Source organism: Aulonocara sp. 'chitande type north' Nkhata Bay, linkage group LG7 (assembly GCF_057382095.1).
Source record: "Aulonocara sp. 'chitande type north' Nkhata Bay isolate Kocher_YH1m ecotype deep benthic linkage group LG7, A_spYH_male_GT1.1, whole genome shotgun sequence".
Taxonomy (NCBI): Eukaryota; Metazoa; Chordata; class Actinopteri; order Cichliformes; family Cichlidae; genus Aulonocara; species Aulonocara sp. 'chitande type north' Nkhata Bay.
In genome coordinates, this window is record NC_141350.1 from 40,124,800 (window position 1) to 40,136,086 (window position 11,287).

The 11,287-nt window shown below is 41.2% G+C and overlaps 1 protein-coding gene across 1 annotated transcript; it reads left to right on the forward strand.

Moving 5' to 3' along the window:
* The first annotated feature begins 3,156 nt into the window (after positions 1 to 3,156).
* dusp4 (dual specificity phosphatase 4) lies at positions 3,157 to 11,287 on the forward strand. The gene is made up of 4 exons (XM_086300367.1): positions 3,157 to 3,865; positions 5,136 to 5,263; positions 6,988 to 7,207; positions 10,612 to 11,287. Exons 1-4 carry the CDS (start codon positions 3,496 to 3,498, stop codon positions 10,998 to 11,000), a joined length of 1,107 nt encoding a protein of 368 aa, XP_086156493.1. The 5' UTR covers positions 3,157 to 3,495; the 3' UTR covers positions 11,001 to 11,287.

The window sequence follows — 11,287 nt, forward strand, 5'->3', positions numbered from 1 at the left end:
TGAAGTGTACCTCTGGTGCAAATTACTGACCTCTGTCATCATTTTAAGTGGGGGAACTTGCACAATCGGTGGCTGACTAAATACTTTTTTGCCCCACTGTACATGGTAGCTTAAAATGAAAACTTGAACCAACCGTGAACTTAAAGCATCATTTTGAATTTCGGTGATAATTATTAAACACCAAAACGTTTTGCTACAAGACTAGAATTGCAAACAACTTTCTGAATGATCTGCACTATAACACAAATGCTTTTGTGTATTTTACAGATACATAGTGGCCTTTGACATTTGGATATTTGACTCCTCAGTGACAAAATGCTTGCTGCACACATAGACAGACTCTGTAAATCTTAGATTCCACAATTTTCCTACTCTTTTTTTCCTCTAATGTCACAGGTCTTATTGCCATTATCCACTTGTTTGTTCTGAAACACTCAGTTATTTCATTCTTATGTAAACTCTTTTCTGTGTTCCTTCATTTTCTGGTCTCTACATTCCAGTTTATTATATCACACAGAATTGACAAGGAAAGACCATGAGTAATTTTCCAGAACCTAAACTGTCACTAAAGAAGGAATCAGTGTTTTGCTCAAAGGCACTTTGATATCCAGGCATAAGGAGCTGGGCCTGTGAGAGGCGACCTTTTTTGTGTCTTGTTCTTATATGCTGTTGTAATCTTGCTATCAACAGATTACAACAGTATACTTGTGCTGTGTATGTGAATATATAATTTACACTGACATTTAATATTATTGCATTGTTGTTACTTTCATTAGTGCACAATTAAAAACAAGGGTAAATAAATAACCCTTTGGTTGCCTCTGCTGCATTCACAGCCCTGTTGTCCTCCTGAGCTTATTCACAAGGAGAGCTTGTGAATAAGCAAAAATTAAACGTGGAATGGGCAGAGTCAGATGTGTGAGATGGAAACGGAGTAAACAGAAGCGGGAGATATCCTCCCTCTTTGTGTTTCTGTCTCTCTCCCGTCTGCTGTATTGACAGATGACGGCATGCCAGCGAGGGATGTGATGTGAGGGGATGAATGGGTGGACATGAGAGCGCAAAGGGAGGGAGGATGACATCAGCACAGAACTGATTTCCGGCCAATCCCCTCGCAGCCCCCCTGGCTTCTGTCTCCGCCTTCCCACACCTCTCCCTTGTTGCTACGGCAGCAGCACCATCCCGTCTGTTGGAGGCATTGTTTAGGCTTGATAGTAATGTGCGGTGTTGTGCGTATGTGTCTGTGTTTATATGGGATGCCAGAGGCTGCAGTCCAGCACAAGTAGACACCTCTTCTTTTGTTCTTCTACCTCCCGCCCTCCTCCTCCTCTTCCTCACCTTCTCCGTTTTCCTTCCCACCCTGCCTTTCTTTGTGTCGGCTTCCATCTCACCTTCTGTCAACTCTCCGGCTCACAGTCACAGTCCTTTCATTCATTTTTTTCCTGCTGTTTGCCCATTGCAGTCCATACACATACGCTAAACATGGTGTTCCAACTCTCGGTTTCTTTTTATATATAAAATGGGCAAATCAGATGTAAAGTATCAAGTCTGATAAGGTGACAAATAAAGAGGAAAAACCTTGGTAGAAAATTGGCAAACAATGACGTTTGTCACAATTTTACATCAGATGGCCTTCCTCGTGCAACCCCAAAGGGATTTCTGTCTTCTCCTGGAATCAAACCAAGGATATATCCCTTGTCAGGTGAATACTAAAGAGCAACTACAGCAAATACCAGGAGTGAGAATGACCTTATTCTATCATATAATCACTACAGAAATAATGAGTGAGGCCTGAAGTCCATTTGTCTTAATTATTTGCTTCCTGTCATCCATCTTTAAAGGCACAGTTTTGGGATTTTCCAACATCACCCAGTGAGGCAATTACAGATCATTTTTGTAATCCCGGGCATTACTATTCTTCCTGTTGTACTAAAAAAGGGAGTCATGTTCAGCTGCATTGTGGGAAATGTGGGCATCAGTTTATGGATAAAAGTCAGCCTTTGCTCCATCACTGCCTATACCTTTCTGTCTCTTGAGGAAGTTGCCATAGTACCAAATTGCTATGGTACTGCACCAAGACAGCCTCATTTTTTTAACAAGCAGTATAGGAGTAAGGATATTTCAAGGGTTTGTTCAACTTTACCATCAGATTTTACTTATAGTGAACACATGAAGTCATGAAAATGAAAGAGACAGCCTCCACAACATAGATCCAAACACTCACGGGAACTCAAACATATTATTTTCTCCCACAGCAGCCCACCCATAAAAGTGTTAAACATTTTTCCCTGCTGTCTGTTTGTTTGTCTCTTTCAGATGTCTTCTCTCCACCTGTTTGTGTCAGGGTGTCTGCATTTTCCTCCTGTCATCCGCTGCCGTGCTGCTCTCTTTCCTCTCGTAACCATGGAAATGAGATCAACATGCAAATACCTGAGCACGCTCGCCAAGGCTGCGCGATAGAAGATGCAAATTGCATCTGCTTGTAGGATTACACACACCCACACACACAGATGCACACCCAGACGTATGCACACGCACACACGGACCCTTGTACGTAAGCGCACACCCACCTGCAGTCCACCAGCAGCATTTCTAACACTGAGCCTTGAATGATATGAAACTGAGCTAAGCTGAGCTACATATGCAGTCAGTTGAATTCCAACACATGCGAAAACCTGAAATTTAGATTAATTTATTTTATGACCTTAAACTTGTAGACTGAATATAATACAGTTTATAGTAGCCTACATTTGTGATGACAAATGATATCCTTTACAAATTATGAGTCTTATTTGGTTCATTTGATTATGAAAAAAAAATCATTTGTAAGTTTAAACTGTAAAATATCAGTAAGATATAAAAAAAATTATAGTTCAAATTTACTTCTATAACACTTACATTTATTTGCACTGCTTTGCTTACTTTGACACGACTTTTAAAATATCTTTAATTTCCTATTTATTTATTTTTTATCTAAAAAATGATCCTTAAGTTATGAAGAAGAGCTTGTTATGGTATGAAGCCAAGCTCTCCTGCGCTTAATCTTCGGTCCCATGGCCTCTCGTTTCATTGATGTGTGTGTGTGTGTGTTTTTTTTTATGAATGAACGGTAGAGGAGGAAAGGGCACGGGAAACTGGACGCGTTGCGATAGGCTGCTGGTTGGTTGACGTCACCTCCGCCGTGACGCGATGCACCCATTCATAAAAACAGGAAAAAAGAGAAAGAGTCCTGTGGAGAAAATACTCGGAGAGGCAGAGAGGAGAAAGAGACAGAAGTGACCGGACTGAGCTTAAGAAGTAGTGCGGTTACAACGATGATGATCATGACGGTGTTGATGCGCAGATAGAGGAGAAGCGCAAGGGGAATCCACCGCAGGATCCGTGCGCCTTCTCCGGGTTCCGAGGGGTCCGGTGATCGTGAGGGGGCTTAGAAAGAGCGAGAGAGGAGATTTAACGACCGTGAAGCACAGCCTAACAGCCCGAAACGACGTGCCAATGGAGGAGCTATACGAGATGGACTGCACGGTGCTGAAGCGGCTCCTGAAGGAGGACAGTGCCAAGTGCCTGCTGCTGGACTGCCGCTCTTTCCTCGCGTTCAGCGCGGGGCACATACGGGGCGCCGTCAACGCCCGCTGCAACACCATCGTCCGCCGCAGGGCGAGGGGCTCCGTGCTGAGCCTGGACCAGATCCTGGCCGGGGACGAGGAGGTCCGAGTCCGCCTGCGTTCCGGGATGTACTCCGCCGCAGTGCTGTACGACGAGAGGACGCCGGACTCGGAAACGGTGAAGGAGGACAGCACCTTGACGCTGGTGCTCCACGCGCTGTGCAGGGACGCCTCCGACACGCGCATATATCTGCTCAAAGGTAAATTATGTCGTTTACTCTTTAATCCTAGCCTGTGATGTGTAGCAGCGCCAGTTACATCAAAAAGTTTAATGACTGACATTAATTATTTCAATTAGAGCAGTAAATGTAATGTAACTGATGAATGGCTGGGTATAATTATAATAACTGATACATGTGTAAGCAGTAGGCATTATGCTTAGCAATAAATTATATTTTTTTTAACAATTAATTTTTAAAAAACAGTAAAATAAGATAAGAATTGGAATATATGTACTGACATCCATTAATAATAATAATGACCACATTTTAATGAATTGCTATTTTCCAGTGGCTAACCTACAATCCTCTCTAGGCCACCAGATATTTTATTTTTCACCAGTTCTTAGAGATATTGGATATTTAAAAATTTTATGTGTGTAACTATTTGTTATTCAATAAACTAGAAATATCCTGCTCAGTGTGTTCTCCCTTCAAATGCACTGGTGTTTTTTTTTTTAAACAACACACACTCTCACTCACTCATTCACATCTACACACATTCACACACAGACCAATGGCTGTGAGCTGAGTGAATGAGGTAATGCTGATGCGTAGAAGCCACATCAAACCGGAGGGACTTACAGGACACACACATAATCTTTTTACACAGAGTCCGCTTCGGGTAAATCACCCACAGGAAGCAGCGAAATATTAAAATCAGCAGTTGATTTACACACCCTATATATAGACTGCTGAAAAATCTCGAGGCTGTTGCAAGCTGTGGCGTATTCCTTTTTTCACTCTTTCTTTTTTTGTGCATCCTCTTGATGCTGATGCCTCGAATAACATAAATGTATGCTTGCAGATTGTAAATCTGACACATTTCAGTTGATCTGATTTGATCCTTGAGGTGCAGAGAGCAACATACTGCCTACAGATATATGAAAAAAACAAAACTTATGAAACTGTTTTCAAATCCACAGCAAGCAGACACAGGACAGCCCGTCAGGGGTTTAATAGACTTTGCGTCAAGCTACCTGAATGCAGACTAGAAATCCTGTTGTAGATTGTGCTGCGATGTGAATGCAGGCTTCTTTTGTCCTCATATGTGCATCTGTGGTGTGTTTTGAGAAGTAAACAACCCCCCACCCCCACCCCTAAAAAAGGAAGCTGGTATTTCTGTAATATTTTCCCGTGGTACTCATTCTTGCATGTTTTGCGTGCTATTTTGCACCACTTATTAATGTCCTACAGCAAAGCACTGCATATGTGATTGTGACATGTATTTTGTTGTTTTTGTGTGTTATAGGGGGATATGACAAATTTTTCACAGAGTATCCAGAGTTTTGTTTAAAGGCCAAGTCCTTACCGTCCCTCACCAGCCAGTCGAGCATCGACTCTGCCTGCTCGTCGTGTGGAACGCCGCACAATGACCAGGTAAAATGCAACGCGACACAGAAAAAGTGTTAAACGCACCTCACCTTTAAAATAACATCTGCCTGTAATAACATGATTAACATCCGCCAGTGTCAGACTGATGGAAGTCCTCTCTGTGCTGCAAGTAGTGTGCATGTTAATGTGTTTCAGCATTCAGTTTATAAAAACATGCAAAAGAAAACGTCCTTTTTTATGTATCACACTGACACAGAGCACCCTGACAGTTATTTGCTTTGCTCAGGGGCAAGTCAGCTGCCATTCTGACTGCCAGAAAACAACACAAGAGAAAATAATAATTATGAACACATTTAAATAACAAGAAGATATTCAATTTATAAGTCTTTTGGTGCATAATAACACGCTGGCCTGGATGTCATAGATGGGCATTGATTCACCTCTGTAGCACTTCCTGTGACCTGGTTGGCCTTGTTTTGCTGGTTAGTAAGCTGTTGTTCGAGTCTGCAGAGTTTACGCAATGCTCACAGTCACATGTGGTCAGGGTTTAATTCCCCTGGAACCCACGAGGGGAGCGGCACAGACAAGCCAGCCTCTGTGTGTTTTATAAGAAAAACGTCTGATTGTCTCTGCTCAACCATCAGATGCATTTTTAATTCAAGAAATGCTTCCACTTCCTGCACGAGCAGCAGCGGCAGTATAGATTTAGCGGGCTGCTCGCCACCACCACAAACATCCCCCTCCTCACATTACACCTCTTAGCAGTATCGATCATTTCCTGACGCTGTGTCACTACCGAGTTCGTCAGCAGCACTGACACAAACAGCCGCAGCTCTTGTCAATAAGCGCCGGTATAGACTGCTGATCAGCTGACCTTTCAGATCCAGTAAAAGGGGAAACGGCACGTCAGCTCTTACTTTAACATGTCCTCTGAGATGTGGCTGAGCAGTGACATAATCTGGCTCTAAACTGGGAATATACGTGTTATTAAATGTGCGATATGCGTGCATGTAACTTGCACCAGTGCAGTGTCAATCACAGCGAAATTGCCTGTTTTCCTTGAACGATTTTTTCGTGTGCTTACAGAATCACATTCTGTGAAAATGCTGTCGCGGAGGATGTTTTTCCCCAGTAGAGCTTCTGAAAGAAGGTTTTCCATATGCTGATACAATAAAGACGCACAGATATTCACGCTGAATACGGTGGTTTTGTGCTCATAATTATAAGCCAGTCGATGAGACGCTCAGCTCCAACAGTAAACTCTGTCTCCAGATGTGAAAATATAAATCAGCTGAAGAGAGAAAGTGACAAACTAAATGGCCCATATCAAATGAGTTTCGCATTATTCACACAGATATTAAGCTGAGAAGCATGGCTAATGTGATTAACAAAATATTTAAGGGCGGTCACGCTTATACTGAAGTCATCTGGTATCTGGCCTCTGCGACTTACCGAGACAATGAATTCTTTGTCTTGCCATGCACACTGGCTTTCACCTAAGGACAATTCTTCAGTGTAGCTCCACATGCTGCTCGGGTCAGGAAATGTTCCTACAAGCTGCCTCATAACAGTAAATCTTTGCCTTTACTGCTGATTATTAAAATATAATAATAAATGATGGCCCTATCCAGGGTGTACCCCGCTTCTCGCCCTAGAACAGCTGGGATAGGCTCCAGCACCCTCCTGCGACCCTGAATTGAATAAGCGGAAGAAAACGCATGGATGGATGGATAATAAATGATCAACTTGCCGTTGTCCTTTTTTCCCAGGGTGGCCCGGTTGAGATCCTCCCCTTCCTTTACCTTGGCAGCGCCCTTCACGCCTCGAAGAAGGAGGTTTTGGATAGTATAGGGATCTCTGCCTTGCTGAACGTGTCAGCTGACTGTCCCAACCACTTCGAGGGGGCTTACCAGTACAAATGTATCCCTGTGGAGGACAACCACAAGGAAGAAATCAGCTCCTGGTTCCTGGAGGCTATCGAGTTCATAGGTCAGTGTGTAAGTGTGTCGTATGCATGAGAAGAGTTTTGTTTATTTTGGGTGAATATTTTGAGTTTTTGCAGTGTTTGCTGATACACATTAAAGATTTGTTCTCATTATTGATTAATGCACTTATTATTTTTCTGATAATGTGTCTAAAGCTATAGGAAAAGACTAATAGAACATCAGAATAGTTGCAGGTCAACATATTACATGTCTACTTTAAGTAGACTGAGCTGGCATTTTTAACCAGTATGCCTCCTCCATCGAGCAGCGTGGGTTGGACTGCGATGTTCCTTCTTTCTTTGTGGATTCAGTAGTTTCGAGTATCCGGAAAATGGTGGCTTTTCACTGTTCATGCTGATGCAGTTCTCCTTTCCTCTTTATCTAAAACATCACTTCTTGTCTAGAGTTTGAGAATTTTTTCCCATAAAGGAGCTTTTATTTGTTCAGAGACCTGTCATGGAAAAGCTTTTAAGCTCCAGCGATGATGATGATGATGATGATGACAATTCAGACATTTATTCATGGGACTCTGTCACCAATTGTTATTTCCAGGTTAATCGTATACATCTCAGCAGACACTGCAGAAGCACTGAGAGATAAGACAGATTATTTGGAATGATGAAATATTACCATCAGTAATTTCTCTGCACCATAATCTTATTTTGTGTGTGTGTGTGTGTGTGTGTGTGTGTGTGTTCTAGGCGAGTCTAAGCTTTGCTTTTCCTTGGAATATCCATGCTGTGCATAAGGCACGGTGTGTGTGATTTCTGTGTTGTGAGCGTGTGTTTGTGTAGGTGCTGGTATGCGTCATAGTTAGATGCTGTGGGACCAGAGTCGAGTCTGACTCATCCAGTGTTACTGAGTGAACAGGCACTGTGGTGGAGTTACCTGAAGTCTGTCTGTGTGTGAATAACTGAGGGAGAAAAATTACAGATATTTGATGTGAGAGATCAGGAAGCTGGTTGTTAGCAATCAGGCAATCTATGCATTTAAAGAAAGGCCAGTAAACATCTGATGTTGTGTAATTCTGCTCATGTGCCCAAGAGGTTGTGGAGTGAGAACTCAGGACAACACATTACATAAATTCACTCTGTTTTCTTCTCATACTGTGCATCTGACTTCCTGGAGGTAGCCATACACATTATACAAGAATTAACACGATGTCCCACTATTCACACTAACTGAGGCTTTAGGGGAGAGGAGAAACTGTAAATGCTTGGCTTAAATTGTTACCTAAATCTGGTTATTCTCCTTAATGGAGTAATGGCATGCATCTAAACATACTTCAAGAAGTAGAAGCAGAAATAGGTTGGGGGAGGAAGTGTGAAAGAAAGGCTGATGACTCAAATTTTGCACTTGTGCGTGTCAGTAAAATGTGATTCGCTGCTTTCTCACTTTGAGGTTAGTTATCGGTTTGACTGTGCAGCGAGGAGAAGGCGTTAAAGTGTGGAGGACAGGAAATGAAAACAGGCAAAGCCTCACTGTACATCTGCTGTGTTTAAAAATACTTGGTGGCTGTAAACAAACTGTAGATTCATGTGACACTTTGTTCACAGTGTATGTACTAAGTGATGATTGGTGACTGATAGTTATTTCATTTTCTTCATTATAAATCATGAATAAAATATTTTTTTCTAATCAGTTGATAATAATTCAGCTTACAAAAAAGCACAACATGTCATAATTTCCTCTTCTGTCTTGTTTAAAACCAAAATATATTGTTTTTACAGTAATGAGAGAGAGAAAAAAATGTGTATTTGAGAATTGGAGACCTTTTGATTTTTGCAATTTTTCTTTAAAAAATTATTAAAATATCAAATTGTTGCTGATAAACTTTATGTTGAAAGTGCTAATTCTATTCAGAAGGAACTAGTGACATTTCATTTATTTTTAATGTAAAATTAGATTTACATTAGCTCATTGCTAACCAGTCACCTAAATAATAGGATGGAAAGCTCACTCTTAAATAAAGTGCTACAGATTCCACAAACACTTACAACTTAAAATTATAAAAGTGTCATTACAACAGAAACAAGCAAGTTTAGCTATAGATAAAGACAGTGCTGTATTTGGTCATAACTTGGTAACTAACTTTTCCAGATAAATACAAAATTACTATAGAAAATCATGGTTACATTAGTGACAATGTAAGTATTATGTTACATCAAACATGGCATAATGTTAATATGTTATAAAATGTAAATGTAGCTTATTTAAAACTACGTTATTTGACTCTTGAATGCTAATTGGGGCCAGTAAACTAAATATAAAGATGGAAAGCTCAAACTTAAATTAACTACAACAAATTACACAAGCTTAGTGCTCAGAGAAAAATAAAAACAGAACAATCTAGGTATTTGAATTTATAGCAATCCCCCAAAACAAAATAAAACAAAACAAAATAAAAAGTGTGCTACTAAGCTAGCTTGGTGATAGCATGCTAGCATGTGCAGATTACAAAATATTGAAAACATTGTTAACATTTAGTTAGTTTTCCTAAATACCAATTCAATAAAAACAAATCAAACATGACCTCATGCTTACACTAAAAAAGGGTTCAGAGACTGATGCTTCATCTTAGGGTACATGCTTGTTAATTATTTAGGCCTGTATAAACTTACCCAGCAAACATGCCTGAAACTCTGGCATCATATCCCCGGTCAAAACTGACAATGGTAAGACTGTGAAAACTAATTTGTAGAGGAACAGATGTTGACATTATCTCCATGTAGAATAGAGGTCTAAGCAATATTTCTTTACAAAGTGAGACATATTAATCATATTGTGACAATGAAGAAATTAAATTTTTTTTAAACAATGACTAATCTGGTTAGAACATGATATTGAATAGACAGCCGCATTTTTTTTTTTTTTGTACAAAAAATACAATTTTTAAGCCACTTATGTTTCTGTCTAATTTCTGTCTTATTTGAGCATAGTTAAAGTGTCAGACTAATATAAACGCTGCCTCTTTGTCAGCATCACAAACCCAGGGCCATGGCTAGCTCACTAGAAAATAAAGTTGGACCAGAAAGCCTCAAGACAGTAAAAAAAATAATTGTTGAACACATACTTTATCTTAGTAGAAAGCTTACAAGAATATCCAGGGAATTGTCCTTGCCATTTGCAACTATTTTTCAACCATGAATAGATGTTGATAAAAGTCCACCGGCCAGTGATTAGTCAACATTGAACTGTTTGCTGGATGTTTCCAATTCATTCAGTACTTGTTGAGACATTTAACTGGGTCCATAACAGTCATTCTATGAAAACTATGGACATCTTCACAGATTCCATGGCAATCCCTCTCACAGTTGTCAAGAGATTTCAGTCTTTTATGTATTCACTTAAAAAATAATCTTTTATTTTTTACTGACCTTGCCGACCCGCTCTCCTCTGTCTTCTCAGATTCAGTACGGGACTCCAGTGGGCGAGTGCTGGTGCACTGTCAAGCAGGCATCTCCCGCTCTGCCACCATCTGCCTGGCCTACCTGATGAAGCGAAAGCGGGTACGTTTGGACGAAGCGTTCGAGTTTGTACGGCGGCGCCGCAGCATCATCTCCCCCAACTTCAGCTTCATGGGCCAACTGCTGCAGTTCGAGTCGCAGCTCCTCGCCACCTCGTGCGCCGCCGAAGCCGCCGCCACGGCAAGCCCGCTGCTCGGACCCAAGACCACGACAACCACCACCTCAACGGCAGCCACGCCCACCTCGCCGTTCATTTTCAACTTCCCAGTTTCTGTTGTGAACCCTGCTTACCTGCACCACAGCCCCATCACGACCTCCCCCGGCTGCTGATAGACAGACAATCCAAGCCTTCCCTCAATACAAAGCGAGCACAGACTGGGGCTGCCGCTGGTAGTATGCTTTAGAGCACGGAGGTGAGAAGCGTCATGGTGCCTGATTCAGAACTCAAAGACTGAAACACTTTTTACAGTTTAAAAACCAGCCAATGCTCCTTTCATGTCATTGACATTTATTTAAATCAACCAAAAATGAACTGGCTTTTGAGTTCAGATGGAGTGTTGGACTGATGTTTACTAAAGATACAAACTCTTCCTTGGAAAAGAAAAAAAACAAAACAA